At 52.4% G+C, this 26,561-nt stretch overlaps 10 protein-coding genes across 10 annotated transcripts; 2 read left to right on the plus strand and 8 right to left on the minus strand.

The window, feature by feature from the left end:
• Positions 1 to 1,902: 1,902 nt before the first annotated feature.
• Positions 1,903 to 3,633, plus strand: ASPBRDRAFT_130913 (uncharacterized protein; the record flags this gene model as incomplete). Its single annotated transcript, XM_067618273.1, has 4 exons — positions 1,903 to 1,965; positions 2,022 to 2,052; positions 2,139 to 2,280; positions 2,370 to 3,633. 4 exons carry the CDS (start codon positions 1,903 to 1,905, stop codon positions 3,631 to 3,633), a joined length of 1,500 nt encoding a protein of 499 aa, XP_067476554.1.
• Positions 3,634 to 3,715: 82 nt separating this feature from the next.
• ASPBRDRAFT_32166 (PMF1/NNF1 family protein) lies at positions 3,716 to 4,512 on the minus strand (the record flags this gene model as incomplete). The annotated part of the gene is made up of 2 exons (XM_067622987.1): positions 3,716 to 4,010; positions 4,124 to 4,512. 2 exons carry the CDS (start codon positions 4,510 to 4,512, stop codon positions 3,716 to 3,718), a joined length of 684 nt encoding a protein of 227 aa, XP_067476555.1.
• Positions 4,513 to 4,919: 407 nt separating this feature from the next.
• ASPBRDRAFT_45613 (cyclin-dependent serine/threonine-protein kinase phoA) lies at positions 4,920 to 6,539 on the minus strand. Its single transcript, XM_067625455.1, has 3 exons — positions 6,395 to 6,539; positions 6,288 to 6,311; positions 4,920 to 6,216 (listed from the first exon to the last, which is right to left on the minus strand). The coding sequence occupies exons 1-3, from the start codon at positions 6,434 to 6,436 to the stop codon at positions 5,308 to 5,310; spliced, it is 975 nt and encodes a 324-aa protein (XP_067476556.1). The 5' UTR covers positions 6,437 to 6,539; the 3' UTR covers positions 4,920 to 5,307.
• A 439-nt stretch (positions 6,540 to 6,978) lies between these two features.
• ASPBRDRAFT_131151 (putative SIR2 family histone deacetylase) lies at positions 6,979 to 8,133 on the minus strand (the record flags this gene model as incomplete). Its single annotated transcript, XM_067618304.1, has 1 exon — positions 6,979 to 8,133. The coding sequence occupies one exon, from the start codon at positions 8,131 to 8,133 to the stop codon at positions 6,979 to 6,981; it is 1,155 nt and encodes a 384-aa protein (XP_067476557.1).
• A 498-nt stretch (positions 8,134 to 8,631) lies between these two features.
• On the plus strand, positions 8,632 to 9,846 carry ASPBRDRAFT_57002 (uncharacterized protein; the record flags this gene model as incomplete). The annotated part of the gene is made up of 2 exons (XM_067627668.1): positions 8,632 to 8,687; positions 8,745 to 9,846. 2 exons carry the CDS (start codon positions 8,632 to 8,634, stop codon positions 9,844 to 9,846), a joined length of 1,158 nt encoding a protein of 385 aa, XP_067476558.1.
• A 580-nt stretch (positions 9,847 to 10,426) lies between these two features.
• Positions 10,427 to 11,922, minus strand: ASPBRDRAFT_130567 (co-chaperone SGT1; the record flags this gene model as incomplete). Its single annotated transcript, XM_067618236.1, has 2 exons — positions 10,427 to 11,032; positions 11,101 to 11,922. 2 exons carry the CDS (start codon positions 11,920 to 11,922, stop codon positions 10,427 to 10,429), a joined length of 1,428 nt encoding a protein of 475 aa, XP_067476559.1.
• Positions 11,923 to 12,180: 258 nt separating this feature from the next.
• ASPBRDRAFT_45616 (terpene cyclase/mutase family protein) lies at positions 12,181 to 14,872 on the minus strand. The gene is made up of 3 exons (XM_067625456.1): positions 14,000 to 14,872; positions 12,490 to 13,935; positions 12,181 to 12,429 (listed from the first exon to the last, which is right to left on the minus strand). The coding sequence occupies exons 1-3, from the start codon at positions 14,668 to 14,670 to the stop codon at positions 12,339 to 12,341; spliced, it is 2,208 nt and encodes a 735-aa protein (XP_067476560.1). The 5' UTR covers positions 14,671 to 14,872; the 3' UTR covers positions 12,181 to 12,338.
• Positions 14,873 to 15,298: 426 nt separating this feature from the next.
• On the minus strand, positions 15,299 to 16,793 carry sfh5 (CRAL/TRIO domain protein; the record flags this gene model as incomplete). Its single annotated transcript, XM_067621157.1, has 2 exons — positions 15,299 to 15,968; positions 16,024 to 16,793. 2 exons carry the CDS (start codon positions 16,791 to 16,793, stop codon positions 15,299 to 15,301), a joined length of 1,440 nt encoding a protein of 479 aa, XP_067476561.1.
• Positions 16,794 to 18,471: 1,678 nt separating this feature from the next.
• On the minus strand, positions 18,472 to 19,614 carry ASPBRDRAFT_273087 (PP1-complex regulatory subunit GLC8). The gene is made up of 3 exons (XM_067622357.1): positions 19,482 to 19,614; positions 18,698 to 19,418; positions 18,472 to 18,607 (listed from the first exon to the last, which is right to left on the minus strand). The coding sequence occupies exons 1-3, from the start codon at positions 19,519 to 19,521 to the stop codon at positions 18,487 to 18,489; spliced, it is 882 nt and encodes a 293-aa protein (XP_067476562.1). The 5' UTR covers positions 19,522 to 19,614; the 3' UTR covers positions 18,472 to 18,486.
• Positions 19,615 to 20,902: 1,288 nt separating this feature from the next.
• Positions 20,903 to 25,580, minus strand: ASPBRDRAFT_197993 (uncharacterized protein; the record flags this gene model as incomplete). The annotated part of the gene is made up of 3 exons (XM_067621158.1): positions 20,903 to 24,068; positions 24,142 to 24,251; positions 24,309 to 25,580. The coding sequence occupies 3 exons, from the start codon at positions 25,578 to 25,580 to the stop codon at positions 20,903 to 20,905; spliced, it is 4,548 nt and encodes a 1,515-aa protein (XP_067476563.1).
• Between the last annotated feature and the right edge of the window lie 981 nt (positions 25,581 to 26,561).

Here is a 26,561-nt window from a genome sequence, read left to right on the forward strand (position 1 = left end):
TCAGTACAATGTCAGAGGGGATATCTGACGTGGGCAATAGTATCAAGAGAGGAGGAAGAGTAAGAGCAAGAACGAGGTCGTTGATGAGAGTGTAGGCCTGCGCGCAGCCGTGCCATGCATTCAACTCAGGAGAGGCCGGGGGCGAAGGAGGCGGATGGGGTGGGTCGCCGGCAGGCGCCAAAACGCAATGCTGATAAAATCTTCTTCCTCTCCTCGTCGACGGTCGGAAAGGATTGGAGGGGAGTTTGTCGTTTGACGGCGTTTAAGGTTTTCCTGTCCTGACCTGATTCTTTCCTCAGGTCCCCCTCCTTTGCCCGTTGTATTTATCTTGTGGGAGCAGTTTGTGGATGTAGGGAAACCAGTTAATCTGGCTCAAGAGATAGCGTTGATAGTGGTGTAGTATGGTTACAAGCCTGTATCTTTTGTTTCTCCAGTAGTGCAGTAGTCGGTAGGGACAAGAGATGGGTATGCGACCCATTTGGAGCCCGGCTAAACCATCACAGGCAGCCTGAGACACCGGACTATGTTGGGACGTCGGCGGCAGACACGAGCGCCATCACCAAACAGGGATGCTTGCGCGCCCGACGGATTGATCGTCATGCACTCGAAATTACGGAGTATACTTGAGGGAATTGGCGATCGGCTGGCTGGAAAGGAACAGACCAAACGGAGTGGATGCATCATACCATACCAGCTGCCCCTATTCAGGCACGTAAAACACTCTCGGTAGTTCTAGTAGAGAAGCGCCAGGTTCAGGCATGCAAACTAATGACTTGCTTTTTCTTTGAGTATCCTGCACAATATTTTGATTCATTTTTCAGACTGAATGAACAAAGTCTCTTACAATGCCACAGGTGGTACCCTAGCTATATCTATATAACACTAGTCAATAGTTAAAACAGTGGGAATTCCACCACTAGAACTGTTGACTTCAATTAGTGATGAAAACTAACTCGATCACTAAATGAGCGTTCAGGCCCTTTCCGGCCAGGCCCGCCACGTGCGGGCAAGTGGGCAGCCACGCGGGATTTGACGATGGCAGCAGCAGCAGCAGCAGCTCCTCCCTCCTTTCTCTGCATCTTCATCCACCAGCAGCCCCCATTCCTTGGTACCAAACCCCAGCAAACCTTCCCTAGTTACACTCTCCGGTCTCTTCCGTGCAGATTCAATAGTGGTTGGAATGCAAGAGCATGTGACACATGCTTTTCTTGTCAAGATGGTAAGGAAACTAGCTTGTAAGACTGCAATCAATGTCGTAAGATATGTATGTGTGATTGATTGCTCCGTCCCGTCTGAAGATCTTCAATATGCACGACACCGCTGCCGGTTGTTGAAGGGAAAAGACGAACATCACTTCTTGTTTGGCCACAAGTACCGGATTGCTTGCACACTATCAATGTACTGGAGGGGATGATCTGACTTGACTTGCATGGAGCGGGAGTGCTTCTCCGATGGCGGATTTCCGTTTAGGGCCGTCCACTAGGGTGCTGACCGCCAATAGTTTCAGTTGATAAGACCGTTGGTTTATAGTTCTGATAGCTAGATAGTAGATAGAAGCTCATCTTATCTAGATGACTCTACTCCGGAGTAAAGCCACTTAATCTACCTTCAATCTGTCAAAGTACTATATTTATACGAGGATTACTGACTGCTACTATGAACCCCCTACTAATCTCGAAGCGGGAACTAAGGCGGTATCTCCGTAACGCCGGCATTATGGAGCTACCCCTCGATTCATCGGACGAGTCGAAAAAAACATCGCAGGACGTCATCATATCCAGGGTAACTCTGCAGCTTCCCTTGATTCGATGCTTTTTGGAGCTAGCTGCTACTGTATTTTCATACTTCTTGCTCCGACGCATTGATCTCGCGAAAAATTCTGGTCGCGTCTGAGCGCTGAAAATGCCGAAGCCAAAGTCTTTCCTCAAGGAATCCAAGTCCAATAAGAAAAAGGCAACGCAGCGGGTATGCTTAATTGACCCTTCGACCACGAGTCTTGTCCTTCTAACTCTACCGCCTAGGCCCCAGAAACTGCAGATGAATATCTAGCTCGTGAGACACCCAGCACCAGAATTGAATAAAATCACTTGATCAAATTCATGTTATCGGTTGCCACATAGCTAACCAAGATGGCCCAGTCGGTGTTGAACAGGAAGAAGCCGGAGAGAAATGGCGCGCCGGAGATGCAGCCAAGTCCCTGCGCTTCTTCATGCGCGCCATCAACACCTACGACGAGGGCTTGAGCAAACACCCCAATGCTTTTGATCTAGCATATAACAAGTACGTCACATATCAATCAAATCCATTGCTGCGGTATTTACTCCGTGCGTATGCTTCCATCAGTAACCTTATTTACTGACGTCTAATAGAGCGAGAGTTCAATACGAGATCACGCAGCATCCCAAACTAGCTGCTCAGCTGTCTGCACCGCTACTGGACGCCTTGCGAGTAGCGCTTGATTCTCATAGAGCAGCGCTCGACCTGGAGCAGGACAATGCAGACGCGCTTTTCAACACAGCCCAAGTACTCACCAGCATTGCCGAGGCTTTGACCGAATCCAAACGCCCATCAGATGACCGACTCTCTCAGGCAGTGAAGCTCTTGCAAGATGCCATAGAACTCTTCCAGAGGTGCCTTACCGTACAGGAGCTTAAGTACACTGAAATGCAGGAACAGATCAGCCAGATGACGGCCGGCGAAACGGGCCCCGCTGAAACTCAGATGCAAGATACACCGCCAGATCTGCCACCCGCAGATGAGTCGAAATCTTCAGACCAGCAAGAACAATGGGCTGCTATTGTTGAGCCCGTGACCAAGGACACACTCGTCGACACAGCTGTGGCACAACTGGATGCCATCACAAGCCTTTGTAACCTGCTCACGTTCAACCCCGAGGTAGGAGTCACTTGGGTAGAAGAGTATTCATCAGAGCAGCTGCAGAAACGAATCTCAGCATATGTCGATGGGTCAAACAGGCACTACGAGGCGACTCTGGCTCGTGCCAAGTTCGCCTGTTCCTTGAATGAGGTCCTGTATAGAAGCGGACGGACCGAAGTTGAAACCTACTCCGCGGAAGTTTCGCGAGCTTTCGGCCCCGATCTGGATCTTTCCAACGACCCGGATGGGCTTTGCAGCAAAGCTGACGCGCTCGCGTCCTTCAATACGGCGCTCACAGATCTCCCTCCGTACGAGCCGGAGGCCTTTGGAAAAGCTCTGTCCCTTCGCTGGCAATCACTGTCCGCTGCCTTGGACGCATTGACCAAAGCGTCCAAACTCCCCACTGCTGAAAACTTGCCAAAGATTCATTTGGCAAGGGGAGACGTGGAGATGGGTAGGTGGAGGCTTGGCTTGGCTCCATGGGACTATAACATGGCCCGAGACAACGCAGCCACCCTGCTGCGCAACGCCCAGACCTATTACCGCGGTGCAGCAGCCTTGGCAAGGAGAGACGGGGCTGCGGACGAGGAACGGGACGGAACCTGCAAGGAAGCAATTGCTGCTGCACTGGGAGGCCAAAAGGACAAACTCCAGCAGCTTCGGAAATCTGCGCCCAAGGAGCTGATGATCGTTGCGGAGGATGTGGTCGAAGAAGGATGGATGGGTCCCGGCGATATGGAGGTTTTGTTGTCGTAGTCATACTATACCCCGACCCATTCAAACGTTGACAGGGAAGCCTGTCCCCGCCATCGTAGGTTATATATTCCAATCCACCAGATCAGATCTCGGATCTAGCCTTAACCTCTCCATCCATCTGCGCAGCTTCTTGTCGAAGCTGACGCTCACTCGTAAACTTTGTCGTCGCGGCCGCAGCACCCTCCAAATCAGCAACCACAGCCTCCAAGCCGGACAACAAACTCTCAATCTCGGATCTCTGCGCCTGGACCTTCCCAGCCAACTCCACGTTCTGGTTTTGCACCGAATTAATCTTCGCATCCAAATCCGCCTGCGTCTCCATCAATTGCGGCAACAGATGCGCTCTATACAATTCCTCCGGACTCAACGTATGCGGCCTACCAAGCAGCAGATCAATTAGCCATCCATATCACCCATAATTCCCTCAAATCCAACGACACCAATCAATCAACATGAAAAAGACAGGGAAGGGTAAAAAGAAGGAACATACGCAACACTATCCCCACCTAACCCTCTATCCTTCCTAACCCTCGCCTCCCCAACCAGCCGATCCAACTCATTCAACTGCCTAACAGCATCCCTCTCAGACAGAATATCCTCAAACTCGGCCTTCGCACTCTCCTCCAACTTCGCATTCAGCTGTCTCCATACACTTTCCAAACTAGCCGGTACATGTTTCGCCGGCGTCGGAAAACACCCGCTGAAATTCGCGTACGAGTTTGCGCGCAGCGTGCGCGCGAGCGCCTTGTCGAAGATTTCTTGGAGTTTGGAGGCGCGCGGGCCTGGTGTTAGGGGGACCGGCGCGGGAGGGGGTGGTGAGGGGGAGGCGCCTGCTCTTTGGGATGGTTGGGTTGGGGCTGAGTTGGGTTCTGTGGACATGGTTTCTTTCTTTCGTTGGTTTCTGGGTTTGAGGTGGTTGGAGAGTTCGATTGAGAGTATAATATTTCGTAATCTGGGTCCGTTTCGTTTCCTGGGTCGTTGTTGTTCGTATGGTTGTTGGGTTATGGAAGAATGGCTGATTGATGGGATCGGAAGACGCGCCGGGAGACGCGCGGGCATCAATCACGTGATTGATATAGATCCGGGTAGAAGACCGGAATATCTTACGTATAGCGCAGCATTTGAGTATTTAAGTGGTAATCTCTGTAGGCACACATATATTTCTGGTAATGGGATCAGCTTGAAAAGAATAGTATTGGTTCTTATTGTGCGTTGTGGTTGTGCGGGCCGCATGAAGAGTTGAAATTCACTATCTACTGTAATCACTTGGTCGGGTGAAATGTTAGGGCTTCTTTCCAGCACTGATAAAGGCTCGTCAGAAATTATTTATTTATCTGCAGGTAACATTATAAGACTCAACTGCTGCTACAATCGTAACTCACTATGGCAATGTAAGGTAATGAGCGAGCGAACGATAAGTATGATGAGCAAGTTTATCTACGAAATGCCATCGGCCCTCTGGTCCATATGCACCGCAAAGAAAACAGAAAACAGAAAGAATCATTTGAATGTCCTCTCAGGAGTCAAACGCCGCGCTCTCCCCATTCTAAAACCGAATCCGTTGCTCGTCAAACCTCCACGAAGGAAGCAGATGAACGAAAGTCGAGGTAAACGACAGGCTGTACATAAAGGAAACGAACTAAGATGAAACACAAACGGATGATAGGAGGAATCTCAATATGCTTGCTGTGGAGGAACCATGCCGCCATACGCCCCGGCCATTTGTTGTTGCTGCTGTTGTTGCTGCAACTGCGCCTGCAATTGCGGGAGATCGTGGAACCAGGGGTGCTGCAGGGCGTCATGGGCACTGATGCGCATCTCTGGCCGTAGCTGGAGCATCCGGTTCAAAAGGTCCAGACCTAGAGGGTCAATCTGAGGAAGAATGAGACTGAGGTCTTGCGTCGCGTAGATCTGGAAGTTTGGCTTGTACTCCGGAAGCTGGGAGATGCCGGGCCATGAGCGTTCCGAAGGTGTTCCCATTAGGCGGAAGATTTTAATAAGCTGGTCTTCGTTGGTGGTGCCGGGGAATAGAGGACGGCCAGTGTAGAGTTCCGCCATGATACATCCAGCCGACCAGATGTCGATGCTCGTATTATATGTGCGGCTGCCCAGAAGCACATCTGGGGCACGGTACCACAAGGTCACGACTTCGTTGGAGAAAGTATTGACGGGAATGCCAAAGGCACGGGCTAGACCGAAATCTCCAAGCTTAAGTTGTCCCTTTTTGTTGATGAGGAGATTTTGAGGCTTCAGATCGCGGTGGAGAACGCGGTTCTCGTGGCAGAACGCAATGCCTTTGAGAAGCTGGTGCATAAACGACTTAATCGTGGCTTGGTCCAACTGGCCTCGATCGGCGCGGGTATCCATGTACTTCTTCAGATCCTTGTCCATGTACTCAAAGACGAGCATGAGTTTGTTCTCCGTGTGAATAACATCATAGAGCGAGACGATGCTCTCATGCTTCAGCTCCTTCATCAACGATATTTCTCGAATGGCAGTGGATGGCGTTCCCTCTTCGGAATCGAGGTGGATCTCTTTCAGGGCGACCAGCTCGCCCGTTTGGCGATTGCGTCCCTTGAAGACCTACGGGAGGATGTCAGTATATAATGCGGTTGAGGGAGAAGGATCGGCCGTGCGGAGGGAGGGGTTCGTACGGTGGCATAGGTGCCCTCTCCGAGCTAGACTCAGCAGTTAGCATCACAATATTCTCCTCCATACTTGAATATATCTTAATCCACAGGAGGGGAATTATCGAACACACCTTTTCCAGCTGCTGGAAAGAGCTGGGCTGCTGCTTGTCCATGGTGGTCGATGGTGCGGCGGTGTTACTTTGCGCAGGAGGAGTTGGATGCGAACGAGCGGTGGAGCGCGGATGATGGAAGAGAAAAGTCTTGGGAGAGGCCAGGTTAGAGATGAGATCCAGATAGGAGGAGGTTGGAGGTTGCAATGTCTTGCTTTTTGAGCGGTCGCGACCGTCCATGACCATTGCTGATCTGAACCGGCGAATGCAGAGCCCCGCGCTGGGATCGAAGGGGCGGACGGGCGGCTGACTGGCCCGCCATCACTTTCAACTCTCCTCGTCTTGTTGTGCTGGTCTCCACTTCCCCCGGCGTCTATTCCATGCCTGTCCCAACTCGCCGTTGCCAATCGTTCTGGACTTCTATAATTATCCTAACTAGAGTTTTACATCTGATAGATACTGCTATCTTGAAATAGCAACATCTCCGGTGACGCAGGCATGGATTTTGACTTTTGTCGCTTGTATACATACTATGCTTATCTGAACGGTTCATACAGCTCACCGTCATCTATACATCACATCTTCTTTCAATCTATACAGATACACTAATGATGAGTAAGTGAAGGCAGTTGTGTTGCCACAGGACCTAATATGTCCTGTGAGGGAAGACTGCAACGGACATGGCGGCATACGGCCTCCGTCTCTTGTTCCGCCTTGCTAAAGAGAATCGACTCGTTCCGGACACCTCCTATGTTGATGATGCCAATCGGCATCCCTCTCTTATAGGCCCTTTCCACTAGGCGCCACGCCGAGTATGTGGCGAGACTGCTGCCCAGGACAAGAAGTCTGCCCGCATCGTCGATGGCCTCTTCTGCACCCACCTTGACAGCTGGATCAATATTCTCTCCAAACATAATGACCGCCGGTTTCAAAATCCCCGCTGTAGAACTTGGAAGCCAAGCCCCATCGCGCTCTACCTCCACCCGGGATTGGGACCCGTCCTGCAGTCGAGGTGGGTTTTCCAAGCAGGTCGGACATGCTGGATAACGAAAGGTCGAATAAGGAGCCTCTGGTAAATCTACATCGCCGTCCGGGTTGATTTTCAAGCCCCTTCGTCTCTGTTCCTCGGGGTTGTCCGCGTTCAGCGCGCCAATATCGACCATTTTCTTGAGGAACTCTGCCCAGGCGGGGTTCAGCCTCTCAAGTGATTGCTGGAACTCGTTCCGCGGAACTTCATTTCGGCAATTGATGCAGACCGCAGAACGTAAGTAGCCGTGGAGTTCGAGGGTTGGTAGCTCGGGATGCGCGACGGAATGGAAGGAGTCGACGTTTTGCGTCACCACTGAACTAATATAGCCTTTTGTACCAATATCTCTGATAGCCCAATGTGTCGAATTTGGCTTTGCCTTGAGGAGTCCAGGCCACCCAATGAAGCTTCGCGCCCAGTATCGCTTGCGGGACTCATGGCGAGAGACGAACTCGTGGTAGTAGATCGGTCGATACGTCTTGTTTGTGATGTATGTTCCATTCTCACCACGGTAATCGGACAAGCCTGAAGCTACTGAGATGCCAGCACCCGTCAAGAGCACTGTCTGAGAATGCCTGCCTACATCAACACCGCGCAGATACGGCGACGGAGGGGCCGTCAGAAAGCTTAAGAGCGCATCAATGGCACCTGCGACCGTGCGAGCGGACGGAGGGACAATAATCGGCGGAGGCAGAGGGCCCGTAAAGGGAATCCGGATCGCTGGAGCAGTCATTGAAGCCACATGATTGAGGGATGGTGAAGATGCGAGAGGACTCGTTCAGATGAACGATGGTTGATCACCGACGTCACGGCTTGACTAATCGGTCACATGACATTTGCAGTCCCAACGAATAGGAAATGAATGGTAGGTGTACAGGGGGGAAGCATTACTTGATCTGATGGTAATAGATGGCAAGGGGTCAAAATGTACGATACAATTGTGCTCGACAACAAGGAAGAAAGCATCGCCAGCCAAGCGAAGAAAAGTGGAAGCAAGTCGATCTGAGTGTCCATTCTTGGCCTAGACTGGGAGCTACCCCGGATCGCCCCACGTGATCTACACACCCTTTCGCAGACTCTGCGAACGTCATCGCCGGCCATCTGCTTCATTCCAGCATCGCGTCTTTGTTTGCCGTCGACCGGGTTTTGCTTGCCTCTTTCTGTTTAGATTATAGAGTAGAGCATTGATTGGGAAACTGCCCAATCGCTCTCTCGTTCGCACCGCCCGGACATGTTTCCCGCAGTCACCGGCAATATAGATCTAGAGGCGCTGAGTGGCATTTGTGGGTATGTTATGCCAGACTATGCTAGAATCGGATGTGTTTATACTGACCACCGACATAGATCCATCTCAATCGCGTGCTGGGTTGTCGTCTTCTCTCCACAGATTATTGAAAATTTCCGTCGCGGCTCAGCTGATGGCCTCTCGCTTCTTTTTCTCATCGTCTGGCTTGCCGGCGATGTGTTCAACATCCTCGGCGCCGTCCTGCAGGGCGTCCTGCCGACCATGATTATTCTCGCGGTGTACTACACCCTAGCCGACGTGGTGCTGCTAGCTCAATGCTTCTACTACCGGGGATTCACCCTACGCGATGAGCCATCTACGCCGCCGCGGCCTGCCTCTCCCATCACTGCAGATGCATACGACGAAGACACGGAGATTCCCTCTCCTGTCGTGCCTCGGAAACCCACAGAGCACACCGCGTTGCTTTCCTCCAAACGACGCAGTGCCTCTTACCAGGCTCCTCTGGACACACGTAGCCCAGCATCATCCGCAACAATCACCCCTCATCACCAGCCCTTGCTCGCCCATCGCCGTCACTCCGCCTCTTCATTCCTTCACCCGACCGTCGATGGAACTCACCTCTCCCCAGCGACCCCATTCGTCGAACCAACCAAGGAACCTCGTCCTCCTCGCACCCTGACATTGCTCCAAGCCACTTTCTTCAACGGATCGGCCATTATCCTCGTCTGCGCCGCTGGCATCCTAGGCTGGTACATCAGCCAGCGGTCATCACTCTCGTCGGACAACAATAACAACAACAAGCACAAGGACAGCACGGATGATCTCAAAATGGACACATTAGGCCAAGTTTTCGGCTATCTCTGCGCAGTCCTATACCTTGGGTCCCGTCTCCCACAGATCCTGCTCAACTACCGCCGCAAGTCAACAGACGGCGTATCCCTGCTCTTCTTCCTCTTTGCCTGCATTGGCAACTTGACCTACGTACTTTCCATCCTGGCGTATTCGCCTGTTTGTGAACGCTCGCATCATGGCCGGTGTCGGTCTGATGAACTGGCGTCGCTATATGGTCGGTATATCTTGGTGAATTTGTCCTGGCTGATTGGAAGCTTTGGCACGTTGCTGCTGGATATGTGTATCTTTATTCAGTTTTTCTTGTATCAGGATGGGAATGGAGTTGATGTGGATGCAGAGGCGAGCTAGAACACTTGCATTCTTCCTTATTTTTCTTCTTGTCATTGGTTATGTCTGGGGGAAGACATAAAGAGGTGTTGGTGTTGGTGTTGGTGTTAGTGTTAGTGATTGGGTTGATTGCTAAACTGATTATGATTTATTCATCAGAAAAGCGCTTACTTGCTATATGGTCAGGTTGCTACATTTCCCATTATTGCTCATTGATTTGTTGATTTGGCGTGTCTTGGCTCGGAGTTGTGAATTCGTGTATATAGTATTATCTATAGTATACTTCTTCTACATTACGTCTGTTTTGTACTACTAGTAGTCTACAGGTAAGTTGAACCCATGGTCTGCCATTTAGACTGATTACCATTACATATGCAAAGCACAAGTGAGCTAAGCCGAGCTACACACAAAGAAACGAATAACTAGCAAGAAAGTGAGAGGAACGAAACTCACAGAACCTAAGAACACCACCCACATGCACTTACAACATTGGATGTAGACCCATTAACTCCACGCTTGCAATTCGCACACCCCTTCTTCTCCCACCTTTCAACCCATCCCCTTTTTCTTTCTTCCAGAAACCAAGATAGAAAGAAAGAGATTACTCACTAGGCGGCCTAACCTTAACCGGCCCCTGCCCAACCTCATCCCAATTCGTACTCAATGAAGTGCCCTGACTCTCAACATAACTCTTCACCATAGCGCGACGGGTATCCGGGTCCGCGTTGGCATAGAGTTTCTTGAAGAAGCTGTCGACGGCATCACCGCCACCAAAGTCGGAGTTAATGGACTCGGCGTCGGATGCTTCTCCATCATCTCCATCATCTCCTTCTCCCTGTTCATCTTTGGACTTGGAGCTGCTCTTGGATTTCTTGTCCTTGGATTTCGATTTCTGCGTTAGGCTTGAGGCGAGCTTGTCCCAGTCTTTGGCGCCGTGGCGGGAAGAGGTGGGGTATGATGGTCCTTGTGCTTGTGTGGTGGTGGTGGGTGTAGCCGTGGTTGTAGCGGGCTGGGGAGTAGATGCGATAGGTCCGGTGGTAGATTCCAGTGCGCTCCATTTCTGGCCTGGAGTTTTCTTGCGCAGGGAGATTTCTATCTTCGTGGAGAAGACGGAGACTTTAGAGGCTGAGGGATCGATAAGAGCGAAGAGCGGGTCGAGAGTAAAGTCGTATTCGGCGCCAGAGGGGAGGGGGAATTGGAGGGAGGTCTGTATAGGTTAGTACCCCCCGAAAGGAAGGAAGGAAGGTAGGTAGGTAGGTAGGGAATGATGCATACCGAGTCTTCTTTCAGCTCAATAGTCACTTTATCCTTGGGAACGCCTTTCACGTAGAGCGTAACGACAACCGTCTCGCCAGACTGGTACCATTCATGACGGACCTTGACCGGCTGCTGCTGCTGCTGCTGTGTCTCCTTGACCTCAGCTTTCTCCTCCACCTTAGCCTCAGTCTTCCGACTTTCCTTCTGCTCTGCACTAACAGCACCAGCACCAGCACCAGCACCAGCCTTTCCTCCTCTCAACTCCTCCAACTGGCCCTTCAACTCCTTCTCATCAGGCACCCTAACCCCGACAGGAACCTCCTCCACCTTATCCCCATCCCCACCGTCACCGTCCTTCCCCTCTAACCCACGAACTTTGGCCCTAATCTTTGCTCCCCAAATCCTCACCTCCGCCTCAACACCCTTCCCAGGACCACCAGCAGACGCACCCCCCATCGCCCTCCTAACCTTCTCCTCCTTATCCTCCACACCAGCACCAGCACCATCCTTATTCAACCCAATCATCCCCTCCACCACGCCCACCACCCCCTCCGCAGCAATATACCTCCCCATGAGGAACAAAACAATGGCTCTCCGCATCTGCGCTTCGACAATCAACTCGCGTTTTCCGCGCTCGCGGGCGAGAAGAACGGCGGACTCGGCATCGCGGAGGGCGGCGGGGAGGTTAGGCGTGGGCTTTAGGCGCGAGAAGGCTGTGGACCGCTTGATGAAGTAGCTGGGGGAGCGGGGATGGGCGAGGAGGGCGGTCGTGTAGTGGATTGTGGCTGTTTGGGGGTCGGAGGTTTGCAGGGCGGTATCGCCGAGGGAGGCGGCGTTCATTTTGAGGTAGCTTCTTTATAGTAGTTTGGGTGTTTATGGAGGGAAGGTGGTGTGTTTTGCTGTCTTTGGTTGGTAGGTTGGTGGCTTAAGTATGAGTATGGATGAGGAGTAGGAAATAGGACTTATTAGACTGAAAAGGAATTCTCCGAAAAACGATATGAGGAATAGTATGAAAGGAAAAGAGAAAGAGAAAGAGGAATACAGGTGGAGAGGTGAATGGAATGGAAACAAGTTCGATGATCTTCTTTGGAAGATGCGGGGAGCGGAGCATCCACGTGATTGGCTACACATATAGAAAGGAAACATACTTAGTATATACATGAATCATATTATCAATTAATTAGTATGACAGTAGTAATAGTAATAGTACATGTACTCATAGGATTGCAACTCGTAGAATACAATCAGCTGCAGATTCACACCAACTCCTCATTGCCAAATTTGCGCGCATACAAACCCAACGCCCGGATCGGCCAGTACAACTTATAATTGGGATACGAAATCATGCTTGTCACGGATTAGCAGAAAGCTCTCTCAAAATCAATCAACCGGACAATATTTACTCACCAAGACTGGTTAAACACTCCCTCAATCGACTCCTGCAACCACTCTCCATTGGCCTGCTGCCGCGACATCAGCAGCTGCATGGCCTTTCGCAGCGGCTCCTTGTGCGGATACCCGGCCTCCATCAGCGCCAGACTGGCCCACGCCGTCTGCACCACCTGCGACTTCTCGTGCTGCACATAGACGTGCTTCTCGCTGCTGAGATATGACTCGCCCCACCCGCCGTCCTCCTTCTGCTTCGAGATGAGGAACTCGCATCCGCGGCGGGAGTCCGCACTCGTCTCGTACGTCTCTCCGATGCTGGCCAGACTCTCCAGCGCAAACATCGCCGCGTACGTGAAGCAGATGCCCCACGACCCGTACCAGCTGCCGTCGGCGCGCTGCACTCGCTTGATGTACTGGACGGCCTTTTCCTTGGCGGACTTGATCTCCGCCGCCCGGTAGTCCGGATAGTACTTGCTGAAGAGGGAGAGCGCGGTGACGGACGCGGTCGTGCACTCTGGGTAGTCGTATCCGATCATAATGCCGCCGAACACTTCGGCTGCGTTGAGCCACTCCACTTTCTCGGATGCCCGCGTGGTTTCGTACTCGGTGAACCCGCCGGTGGGGTTCTGCATCAGGAGCAGGCAGTCGACGCTGTCCTTCAAGCGCTCCTCCGAAATCAGCTTCGGGAAGTTGTGCATCTCCTGCAGCTGGATGGTCGAGCGGAGTCCCTCGGCGGTGCAGTCGCTGACCGTGTATCCCTGCGTCTTGTTGCTGAAGGGCCAGGCGCCCTTGCGGTGCTGACGGTAGCATTTCTCCTGGTCCGGCACGTTCTCGCGCAGCTGATGGTCTTCCAGGAACTCTAGTGCTTTGGTGAGCATGGGCCGCCACTTCGGATCGTCGGCAAACCCGGCCACCACGATACTCTGCGTGATAAAGGCCGTATCCCACACCTGGACGCCGTTGGTGCCGTTCATCAGCATGCCCTCGTCCTTGATCCACATGTAGTCGTGCAGCCGTTCGCGGTGGCGACGGACCGAGTAGCTATCCGGACCATCATGTTCGTAGCAGGCAATCATGTTGAAGGGGTTGCTCACGGGCCCCAGGCCAGCGTAGTCGGTATTCTCATCCTCCATGCGGATCAACTCCCACGTCCAGTCCTCCGCGCGACGCACGATGGCAGGGAGACGCAGGTAGGGGTTCCAGATGTTGACGAGCAGAGAGTTCAAGGTGTTCAGCAGCCACGTCTTGGGATAGTAATTGTCAGCCTTGTGGATTGAGTTGCGATGCGCCGCAAAGTCAATCGAGTCATACGGCTGAGTATACAGCTCCTGCCGCAGCTGCTTGGTGAGAGGGTCCAGTGGATGCGAGAACCTCTTGCTCCACAGATACGACATGGGCAGAAAGACCTGACGGATATGAATCCACCAGCGCCACGGCGCAAACGGCACCCAGTCGGGAAGTAGCCTGGTAGAAATCAGTAACCCATCTCCGAATCACCCACTAAGAGGAAGTATAGAAAGGAACGCACCAAATCTCCGGCGGCACCGGATTCACACACTCCCAATCCATAACTCCGAGCACAGCCAGCGAAAACTTAGCCCAATGGGGCCCATAAATAGCACCCCCAAACTGATGCAGCAATCCCCTGGCCTTGATCATCCGAGGATCATCCTCACTAACACCGACCAACCGCAACGTAACATAATTCATACAAGTCCCAAACACCGAACTATGGGCTTCAATATGCAACCCCCAGCCACCATCCTCGGGATGCTGCCGAGCAAACAAATAGCGCTTGATCTCCGTGGCATACTCGGGCGGAATAGGCGTCTTGGTAACATAGTACGTGATAATCAAGACGGGAAGCAAGAACATGGGCCCGCCGTACTCGCACGCCCAATTGCCCGGTTCCAGCTGCAACTTGGAGAAAAACTCCAGGCCGTTCTCGGCGCATTGCAGGGGCGTCTGGGGTTTGGGGAGCTCGGGAAGACCCGTGGGGAGGCCCAGGAAGTACTTATCTGCGATGGATTGCGGCCATTGCTCATTCTCGGCGTCGGATTCCAGGTAGTGCCAGGTTTGACGGCCACGGTCGTCGCGGAGGCGCCAGCGCGTGTAGTCAGTTTTGGGATCGCCATTGGCGTCCGGGGTGAGATGGCCTTGGGCGGGAGTTCGCCACGGACCGATGTGAGGTCCCGACATTGTGATGGGGGGGGTGGATGTTTGTACAATTATGGATGGGTGGGAGGAAGGGATAGAAAGGGTGGAATAACCGAGGTGAACTTTAGTAATTGAGAGGGGAACTGGGAGGATTCATTTATAGGGATTCACCACACTCGAGAGGAGACAGGAAGAACAACACACTGAATCTCCCTTGCTCGGAGTTTTATATTTGCTGCCTGTTGTTCGTGCAGCTGTTTGGTGCAGTTGGTGATTTTGTTTGGTGCAAGCAAACCTGCTGAGTCATCAGGGGTGCCCTGGCTGGAGATCACATGGAAATGATGGAATACATGACATACAAGCATGATTTGCTGCTGCATGCAGGAACCCATGGAATAACAGTCGATTCGACAGAAACATCTTAACCTTAAATCGGTGGCTATATGACCTGTTTCATTAAATATTACTAACTAGTGCCTTCTGCATCCCTTCAATTACCAGAAACATAAAAGCACACACTATCGAGAGGTATCAAGTACGCAAAACGACACGGAATCATTTTACCGATTCCCCCGGGTATCAATCCAACCTGTCCCATCCATTACCGTAAATCAAAGTAGTCCTGGTCTCATCCCGACCAGGCGTGAATACCGCCCTATTTCTGGCTTTTTCATTTGGCCTCCGCTGCGGCGGGCGCCTCCTGGGCCGTCACTGCAGGCTCTGCCTTGGCCGGCTCCCCAGCCGCCGGCTGCTCTGTTTTGGCCTCCTCCTTGGCTTCTTCCTTCACCTCTTCCTTGGGAGCCTCAGTCTGCTCCGTCTTGGCTTCTTCCTTGGGGGCCTCGGCCTGCTCCTCCTTGGGCTCCTCCTTAGGCTCCTCCTTGGGTGCCTCGGCAGTAGGCTCAGCCTTGTCGAGGTTGACCGTGAACGCAGTCTCCTCCAGGGTTGCGCCGCTACCACCGTAGGTCTTGGGGAACTTCTCCTTCAGGGAAGGGAACTCGCGGGCCAGGTTGGCACCGTTGGAGATGGGGTGGAACTTGCGGGTGGTGTTCTTGCTGAGGAAGACCTTCATGGCGGCGAACATCCAACCCATGATGGCAGGCACGTTGACGAAGAACTTCTCCCGCAGCAGCTCGGGGTAGGCCGTGGAGAACACCTCGATGGTCTTCTTGCTGGCTGCCTTGATGGTGGGGTTCAGCCGGAGGAAGCTGACGTTCTGGTAGTCGTGGACCTGAAGCATCTGGTACGGGTCCTCGCCGTCGTAGTCGATCACGGTCGTCGCCTCGCTCAGCTTCAAGTCCTTGATGGCGAGCTCCATGAGCGCGACACGCCACTTGATGAACCTAGCGACAGTTAGATATGAACCCTTTCCAACTTTGAAATAGCAGCAGCACTTACCCATCTACATCGCCAAAGGTCTGGTCAATAGACTTGACATTACCATAGATGTTCCAAGTAACAATGACCTCCTTGCCGTTAGCCTCCGGGTACTTGGTGACATAGCCCAGACCACCATAGCGCTCAGCACTGTAGTGGCCCTCGGTCAGGGCGAGGGGGTTCATCTCCTTGCGCCAGTTCAAGGCCTTGGTCAGCTGCTCCTCGGCCAGCTTGACATTGCCCTCGTTGGCGCGCAGGAACTTGATGAGAATATTGACCGTGGGGACATCCGAGGAGTCCTTGAGGGTGACACCCCACATCTCATTGTGGCCAGTGGAGGAGAGAATGGCAGACAGGCGATCGAAGAACTGACTCAGCGCCGGGTTCTTGGCCAGGTACTCGGGCTGAGCGGGCTTCTGTTGCTCCTCCTTTGCTTCTTCGGCGTTGGCCTCAGCCTTAGCCTCAGCCTTGGGCTCTTCCGCCTTCTGCTCCTCCTTGGGTTCCTCAGCCTTGGTGTCCTTGTTCTCTTCCTTGGGTGCTTCCTCCTTCTTATCCTCGGGGGCCTCCTGGGCGGGAGCGGGAGCGGGTTCCGTCACGGAGGGTTCCGTGGCAGCCGCGGGGGCAGCAGCAGAAGCTTCAGCAGTGGCCTGCTGCTCGACTTTTTGTTCGGCCTCGGGCTGAGGCTGGGACTGAGACTCCGAAACGGCAGTCTCGGTAGTAGTAGTGTTGGTGGTGGTGGGTTGCGCCTCGGGGGCAGCAGCAGCGGCGGTCTTTTCAGGCTGATCGGCCATGATGGTATGTAGTGGGATGTATTATAGGTAGTAAGCAGTAGAGGGGAAATAAGATTAAGGGAATGTATGGAGTTGCGTGATGCGATGGGATGATTTTCCAATGACAGCCGTGAAATGAACAGCAGGGGGGGAGAGAGAGGGAATGTGTGTGTGTTTGTATGTGTGTGAGAGAAAGAGAAGGAGAAGAGAGAAGAAAGAGGAGAAGAAGAAAACACGAGAGACAGAAAAGACACAGAAAGCGCAAAAGAAACGGAGCGGAGCGACAAGTAGGCAAAGACGAAGAAGCTAAGAAAGCACAGAAAACGCGCGCAATCCAATCAGAGGCAGCGGTGGATAAATTAATTAATTGTTGCAGCGGCGGTTAATTTCGATTAGGAGGTTTCAACGGCGATCAGACAAGACAACTAACGGATTTCTTTTTATTATCTATCGATTCCTGTATCATCTGGAAGGTTTCAGACCAAGATCCAGAGAGACCAAACAAACCTGAATCTATCTATCCCATGGTTTGATCAGACAAGATCCCACACAAACCTTATACTTTATTCAACACCTGTCAGTGAAGGTACATAGCTACGAGCACAGTAGAATAATTAGCTAGTTAGCTAATGAACTGACCAAGTGACTCAGAATAGCAACAACACCAAACTAACCAACTAAACTACGGAGTAACTAGGAACAAAATGATCCATCCCATCCTCCTGAATCTTGGGGGGAAGGGAGTGGGCCTGCAAGGATGTTTCAGGAGAGAGACAAGACAAGACTCACCAAGTAAGTCCAGTATGCCCCTGACAGGCTACTAATTACAGGCCTACAGCATGCGGTGGTGACTGGTGACTGATCACACACAGACACACATCCATCCACTCACACAATCCCTCCAGATGACAGACATGCAAGGCACCGACTCGAGGGTTTGGTTGAGAATTGAGATACCAACAACACTTGGAGGTTGATACTATTATTATACTTCTTGTCTCATCTGGTCGGGTGATTTGACAGCCTCGGACTTAGCGAAGAGGCGCGTGCTCTAAGTAACGAAGTAACTAACTATTTTGGTAAGTCGGCAGACTCAAGTACTAGTAGTTATCTAGACTACGTATCCATCCCCCTTCTCTAATGGTATTGGTTCTTGTAGTTCTAAATTTTGTTTTCTATTTGGTTTTTCTTCTCTCGTTAGTTGATGATTCTTTTACTTGACGCGACTCAACACTTCGAGGATGACGAGGCCCTCCCCCTGGCAGGCTGGAACTCTCCCTGCTTCGGGTCGGTTATTTCCCTGACAGCTCACTTACTTGACTAACTAACCAGTTAACTAGTCAATAGCAAGTTAGTCACTCCGTAGTCTTTGAACAAGACGAGTCAACAATCCATAACTCCCTCGTACAGTTCATTTTATCTCTCTCGTCTATCAATCAATCAATCAATCCATCAATCGCTATGAGAATCAAAGTGCCGACAAATCCACATCAGCTAGCAGGAAGAGTGAGAAACAAAGAAAAAAAAAAGTAAAGTACTTCACATAGATACATACAAGTCCCATCATGGTCAAACAACGCTGGGGAATATACAGAGTCCGTTAATGCAGCATAATCCAGCTAGTCCTTCCCTCCATTTTCCTTTTGTCTTCTCTTCTCGTCGTAATCCCTCTTGGCTAGAGTAATTTAGTCTGTCCATTCAGCTTCGCGCACTCTCACTTTCCTCCATTTAGAAACCGCTGCGGAATCTCAGGCATCGGAGGTGGCACCGGGGCACTCGAGCTGTCCCCCTCATCTTCATCTTCGTCCATTTCGTCCTCGAGCTCCTCGGGGTGGCTAGAAAAGCAAAGCTCGTCAGTATACCATACACCATGACATACAACCCACACCCACATCCCGGAAGCACAAAGAGAGGGGGCCACTTACGCGAGAAGCTCCTTGATGTTCCGCATCTCATAATGCTTCTTCCGGTGCTGCTCGAACTGACGATGCTTTTCCTCGGCTTCGCCCGCCGTCATCAACGTATCTCCACCAGACTCGGTCTCGCCATTCGCCTCGCCAGCCCCGACCACAACATGCTTCCCGCCCCGATGTGAGTCATTGCTCAAGCTTCGTTCGCGCACGATCCGATCCGCATCGCCCATATGCGCATCACCACCATACTCCTCGGGCTCTCCCAGCTCCAACTCGGGGATCTCGTCCTCTGCGACCGCCTTCCTGGGCGCTTTCTTCGTCTTGTCCAGTTCGTCCACCACCACCTCCTGCGCATCGATCAGACTCTCCTCGCCCGTCAGCTCGTCCTCATCCTCGGCGGGGTCATAGTGCGGCGCATAGGGGGTCTTGGGCTCATCGATCTTCATCTTGGCCGTCTTCTCCTGCTCGGTCAGATACAGGTTGGCTTCGTCCCACTTTAGGCGAGGCGAGGATTCGTCATGATGACCGTGGATGCTGGCGAGAGACTGTCGACGCGAGGAAGACCCAGGGCGAGTGTTGGATGACGACCGACGTCGACCGGCATTCTGGAGGGTGTTTTGAAGGGTGAGTTCCTTGGTGTCCGTAGGGTCGGTCGCGGTCGGAGGGATCGTCAGAGTAGCATGAGCGTGCTGCGCGACCTGGGGAACCTGAGAGCTAGAGTTCTTCAAGATACCTGCTGTCCGATTAGCAACCAGATGTGGGACGGCGAGGGGGTGATCGCAAGAGGCTTGTTTACCCTTGGGTCGCTTGTGTGCATCCTCCATATGGTGAGACATGATCGCCAAGCGCACCGAAACCAAGTCGTGTAGTCGAGATGTATGAATGGAATAAGAAAGAAAGGTTTGTCAAGTAAACAGCAGCGACCGCCGCACAGAGAAAATAAAGTATGCGAAAAGTGAAGAGGGGAAAAGCGGAAAGGAAGAAGAAAAACAAGATAAGAAGGCGGATCAGATGCGCAATAAATGCGACCCGACTGAAACTAGGAAATTCAATGTCAGTCAGCTGCAAGTGCCCGAACGGAAAGGCAGCATCTGAGGCTGAGCTGGCGATGAGACACACAGACAGGAGGCCCTGGATGAGGCGGGGGTGGGATTCCTCAGCCTCTGGCGATAAACTGAGCCCGACAAATGAGGGCGGTGGCACGGTTGCTGATGATGAATCACGTTCGCGGGCGGTCCAGCTGGATCTGATGATAACTTTGGTGGCTCGATTCCACTTTCTCTATTTTGCTTAGCAAGAATAGGGAGGGATAAGAAAGGGGGAAAAAGAGAAAGGGGTCAGAGAGCAAGGCGACCAGGAGTTAATTCAGTTGGGTCGAACAGAGAGGACGACAGAGAGAGAGAGAAGATGAAGTAAATGCAAACAGACAGTTACTGACCTGGCACGTGGGGCTGCCCGCCGATGACGTCGCAAGCATCCGAAGGGACTGTTTTCCCATCTCCAACACTCTCAAACACTGTTAGACCCACTACGTGGTTGCTACCTGACTACCTGAACCCATCAAACGTTGCATAAAGCTGTTTGTATTCTGACCCTGGTGGACCGGGTTACCCTGCGTCCCCCCCAGTTGCGGTCCGAGATGCTAACGAACTACAAAGCGTTTCTACACTCCCGTCCGGCCCGGTATGCGATAGAACTCCCAATGGCCCGATTCCTTCGACCCCGTGAAGATGCGTCGACTCACCAGCAAGAAACAAACCAAGAAACAGAATGGTAGACGAACAAGTGATCGAATAACAGAATGCCGCCCCAAGCACAAAAAAAGAGGTGTAAGTGTATAGGGGAATCTCATGACCCTGCCCGGCTCCGTGAAAGACCAAGGACATCCCGCAGAATGAGTAGCATAGCAAAATACAACAGCCAAGGGGAAACCGCGGAGAACACCGTCCATCCAGATCTGTCAAACAGGATATCAATAGATCTGCGCGTCTGCACCAGGATTAGTTGCGTAAGTAGACCCGCGTCAGATGCCAGAAATTGGCAGGTCGTGAATGGTATCAAAGTCATAGAAAGATGAGTGAAGGAAAAAAAAAAAAAAAAAAGAGATATAAGTCCTAAAGATGATCACAAGCACATGCGCGCAAGTAATAAAGAGAGAAACGAATCGAAAGAAATGAAAGTGTTGAGTAGAGCTGAAAGAGAAAAAAGAAGAGAGATTTATGCGATAGACTCGAACTCCTCCCGCTCCCGAAGTCGGTTGCGCGCAAGTTCGTCCCCGCCATTGGCCGACAGCTGCATCCAGTGCAGTGCCAGGCACATGCTCTGCGGATCGGACTTGGAATCCTTGTCGCGGCGGTACATCATTTCAGCCTTGAATGTGTCTCGTAACAGAGTGAGTGGTAGGGTCACCCGCGGGAGGAGTTCAGGATGGGTAAGGTAGAGAATGGCCAGTTCCCGCTGGGCAACTGGATTGCCTTCCTTGGCAGTAATGATCCACATGCCCGCAGCATCCTCAAGGGCGTGCCCGGGCCGGGGGGTATGGTCGTAGCCAGGCGGATGGCGCCGGCTGAATTCTTGAGAGACAATGTTATCGGCAATCTCGACCATACTATTGCAGATCTCGTCCTTGAGGCTCAGCGCCGCCAATCCAAACTGTAGAAATGCAGTCCCGCTGTCCGTCTTGTTCAACGTCTCCGAAGGAACAAAGGCCGAGATGAACTGCAAGTCACGGAAAAGGGTCTTGGGCTTCACCTCGAGGAGGAGGCTGCGGAGGGCATCCACAATCTGGTTCTCGGTGGGTGCACAATAGTCGGAGGGTCGGGAGTCGAAAATAACAGACTCAGCCGCAGGAGTTGTCGGTGTATGAGAGACGTCCTGCGCATGAGTCCGCTTTGCATCGGACTCGGAAAAGCTATGGCGAGCGCTTCTCTTGTTTTGCAACCCGGGAGTACGACCTCGCGGACAGGAGGGCTGCTCAGTTGCATTGAATGGGCATGTGTCATCGTTATCGGTGTTCAAAGATGCAACAACAAGCGCTCGCAGATCCCGCAACGCCTTCAGCTTGACGAATGGATTCCCATGTCGCGAGAAGACTTCGATTAGGCGTCGAAAGACGGACCCGTACGAGAAGCGCTGCGTTATGTCTGACTGCATAGAGTTGTCAGCGGTAGATGCAGATGGTGTCTCGGCATCGCCATGTGTTGATCGATCTGCAGACTCCAGGGATCTGCTTCGCCGACGGTCCGATGGTGTGCGATGAAGGGGATGCTGAACGATTCGCTCATCACACTCAGTATAGAATTGCTGGATGCGCGCTCGTTTTTTCATCTGGGTTCGGATTCTCTTCTGCTCCAGCGCGTTTCCGAACCAAGCGTCCGTCTCACTTCCACAGCTCCACACCGGGGAGCCTAGGTCACTCAGGAGCAAGCTTGTCAGGGTCTGTTTCAGGCCGTCCAAGAAAGCTCCTTTGCTGTGGGTTTTGCGATCATTGCGACGTGACGGCTGGACACCGTTATCGCTGAACATAGAGGGGGGTCGGGAATACAGGCTAGAAGCACTTGGTGCGTAATGTGCGGGTTGATGCGGCGTTGACCAGAATGTGCTGTACGAATCACCTGTAGTAGTTGAGGCAGCCCTCCCCGGGGACCCGCCGATTGAAGAGGTATCCGCGATCGAGGGTTCCCGAGGAGCTTTCCACTTATCGGACATTAGACTTTGGAAAGAGGATTTGGAGTTCAGCGAGGGTAAGTCCTGCGTAAATCTTGACGTGTCTGATGGACGAGTAGGATTGCCATGCACTGGGGAGGCATGCGGCGTGTCTTCACTGGACATATTGAACGGTCGCATGCTCGAAGACAGGCTGAGGAAGCTTCGGTGGTTACTGGAACCCTCGTACATGGCTCGCTCTTTATGATACAGTTCGCTGGACCACAACACTGGGGTTTCGGCCATGGTCTCGCCAACGAGCCGATTGATACTTGTCTTCACCTCGTAGCAGAACCGGTGGATTCGCTCTTCACCTTTGCAGAAATTGTCGATGTTATTGTGAGAGAGCCATTTGCGAATCAAGTCCACCTGCTCATCCGACAGCTTGTTGGGACCACCTTGACTGCTCGGTGCCTTCATGATATTCATGACTTGCAATTCCGGTTTCTGAAGGAGAGAGTTTCCGAACGGTCTCATGCTGCTGCGAGACCGGCCATCGCTTGGTGCTTGTCTGTAGAGGCGAGCAGAGTAGATCATAGTCTTCAATGCTAGTGCAACATGTTTGGCATCTTCGTACCTCATCGAGTGCTTGACGTCAGTCATGTACCACATCTTGTCTCGGAGCTTGGCCACAGTGGCCATCATCTCCTTTACAGATCTCTGCACCCGTTGCACATGCCTGTTAAGGGCAACAAGGTCCGTTTCACATCGTTCAATAACCGCCCGTGACGTAGCAAGTGAGCGGGCGCACGATGCGTGCATAGGCTCGAGGATCCACGAGTCGTCCATGCGCCGAGAGGCGGAATTTGCAACGCTGCGGACAAGCTGTCGGCCGGCATTCCACCAGTAGTGGGCGCCGATGAAATCAGAGTCATGATGGCAGCGTTCCATGGCCCTATCGAACCTTTGTTTTAGGGACACATGGGCGTCTTGAAATGCGCCATGAAGATCTATGAAATCATACTCTGCAGCATCATCGACAGGGTTGTCCTGAATCAGTTTCACGATGGCCGTTTGAAGAGCTTCGGAGTTGTCTTCCATTCCCAGTGTGGTGGACTGAGCGTCATCCACAGAGGCGTTCTCTGGAAAGTTATATGGGCCATCATCGGGGAAAAGGCCCCAGGTTAAGCCTCGTCCATTTCGGGTCATGGAAAAGATGGTCCATTCTTCAGCTGCAGGCGGTTCCAGAGTTGTACGACCGTCGGGCTCGCTCAGATCTGACAGCTCGAAGCGGATCCTGTCAGCATTACGGCTCATGCAATTCTCTGGTAGCGACAGGAAGGCCATGTCAGAAGCAAACAGTCTCTGGTCCTGCAAGGCATGGATAGGCATGTTATCGGAAGGAGGCCGGAAAAATCCCGGCTCAATGATAGACGCTATAGAGCGATCTGACCGCGCGGCCAAAGAACCAGCAGGGGACGAAGGCAATCCGGAAGATGAGAGCGGGGAATTGCATGTAGAAGTGAGCGGTCTAGGGAAAAGAGCATTCAGCATGGTAAGGATGTCAGCAGCGGAGAGCATCAGGAATGCAGCAGGCGATTCCCGCCTGTTGATAGCTGTTGCGCGGGAAGAGGGCGGTAATCCGATGGCGTTCCTGCGTGGGTCGGCGTGGTCGAACCGTCTAAGCATGCTCTCAACATGCCTTCTCACCGTGGGACGAGCCATGGAATAGTGGTTCCTTCAAGGTGGGTTAGCGATGGCTCGTGAATAGAGGGCTTCACGTAGTGACCGGATGAAGGGGCATAACGGACATGGAATGAAGGACGGCAAAGACTTGCGAGTAGGCACGGAGCCCAACCTGCCCGAGGAGCTTTTCTCTAGCATCCTTTCTGATATGGAAGTCAAGCAAGAGACCATGGGCCTGGACATGGTGTTAGTTTAGGATCTTTAAAGAACATCTGGGTGAGCCTTCTCATACCTCGGGGTAGGTCAGTGCGCTATGGAGGAACTTGGCAAAGAACCACTGGACAAATAAGAACTCAAGGAAACGATCACGACCGTCCTGGCGCTCGAGTTTCTGCAAGATAGCACTGCTTAATTGCATCACTGCATGCGGAAGCCCTCCATCTGGGTCATCCAGAAGCTGGAACAATGCATCTACTGCAGAAGCGAAGAATTCCTCGGCCACATCGGTCTTTAAGGGGTCGGGCGGCTCTGTACCAAAACTCATGCCAGGGGGAGTTTCTACATGCTCCAGGAGAAAGGCGCCGGTTTGCAGGATATCCATGAGATAGAGCTCAAATTTGGGTTTCGCTTTCCATTCACTGTTTGTGGCCCAGGAACCTAGAATGTGGCCGAGAAGGGGATCGTACTTGATGCCGCCATCGGCGATAAGTTTTGCAAAGACAGACGACCAAACATCCAAGCGGAGCTGTGCTTCCGGGGCATCTGAATCCAAGGGGGACGCATAAACGTTGAACAGCAGAGTAGACAGGGCATCCGTGCGCTCAAAAGTCAAGGCGCGGTCTTTGAGGGAAGAGGCAGAGGAGCGCTTTGCAAAGGAAGCATGAGTCCGGGAACGGGATGCTGGTGGTGGGAATGACAGCTCACTAGGATCGCCTGAAGCGCCCGCAGATGATACCAAGGCTGTCAGTTGGCTAGGGGACAGGGCTCTGATCCTCTCCAAAATAAATCGAGGATCGGTACGGGACAGATGGAGAATTTCCAAAAGATCGGACCTTGATTGGGGACTCAACTGGAGGAAAAAGTCCGGAGAACGGCCCAGAGTGGACTCGCGGATGGGCGACCATTCTTCCAACGGATCCTGCCGGTGGAAGTTGCGCCGAAAAGCAGAATCGCATGATTCCTGGAGGTCTACCAGGGTATGGTAGAGAGCAACAAAAGTGGACTTGTCATCGTGTCTCAGGCGGTCGACCAAGCCTCGTTGGACGATCGAGCTGACGCGGACGAAGCGCGCCGAAATCCCCATTGAAACCTTGAGGGCATGGAGACGGTGCTCCAATGCCTTCCGACGACTCTGATTATGATGATTTTGACGATAACGAACGGCCAACTCCTCAAAGGATACCTCGGGCAGCTCCGTAGGCAGGGCGCCATGGTTGTTTTCCTGGGAATGTCCATCCTGGGAGCCGACGGGGCTTGCGACACGCGAAATCGGGCGATCCAAGTCGCCAGACTCACCTATGGTGCGACCTGCCATTGCGTCGGGAGAGAAGAGCATGGGAGACATGCTAGAAGTCGCAACCGGAGTGGAAGATTGAGGCGCGGCCTCACATGGTGTAGTTGCCTGAATGGATGAGGGAATCAAGCCTGAAGAGCCCGAAAACAAGGCCGAGGCGTTAGCACGTAGTTAGTCGGACTTGGTGGCTACACTGTTTGGGAAAGGACCGCAATTGATCGCATGAAGAAAATCAATATCGATGCGTCGGACAGGGGGGGAGAAGAGATGATTCGGCAATTAATTTGCCCAATTAAGTGGACACGCACAAAATGACCCGAAAGGAGCAAACGGAGGAAGACAGAGCGAAAAGAATCAATCAATCAATCAATCAATAAAAAAAGGCGGACAGAAACGAGTCGGGGTCGAAGGAAAAATGAAAAAAGAGAGCCGTGCGCGCACATACAGGTCACATAAGCCAAGGTGGATGAAAGAGCATCGGATTGGGCATCGAACATGGTGTTGCCATGGGAAGCAGTCTCCTGGACACTAGGCCGAGATGAAGACAGCTGAGGTTGCAAGATGCCCCCGGCGCGAGAAGCTCCCTCACTAGCGCATGGTTCTCCTAAAGGAGTGGCGGTAGGTGGGAATCGGTCCTCATGGGGAGAATCCAGATGGTGATGAATGGTGGACACGATGGAGAGCTCCAGGATGGGAGAGGGGGCGGCGAGTTGAAGATTGGGGGGGGGGGGACGGTAGTAATAGTTATAGTGGGAGGGGGATGGTGGTGGTTGGTAGTGGTGGTCAGGGAGGGCTGAAGCGGGAATGGACGAGAGGGACGAGGGAAGAAAGAGTAGAAGAGGATGAAGATGGGTCAGATTATGGTGAAAAAAAAAAAAAAAAATAGGAAAGGTGGGAAGAGAAAAACACACACACACACAGACACACACAGAAAGGGAGAAATGAGTGAGGAGGGGAAGTTAAGCAGAGGGTAATGATGGAGGTAGTCAGTAGTAACTAAGTAAAACTACGAATGACAGTGGGCAAGATAAT

This window comes from Aspergillus brasiliensis (assembly GCF_001889945.1).
Source record: "Aspergillus brasiliensis CBS 101740 unplaced genomic scaffold ASPBRscaffold_10, whole genome shotgun sequence".
In the NCBI taxonomy this organism is placed as follows: domain Eukaryota; kingdom Fungi; phylum Ascomycota; class Eurotiomycetes; order Eurotiales; family Aspergillaceae; genus Aspergillus; species Aspergillus brasiliensis.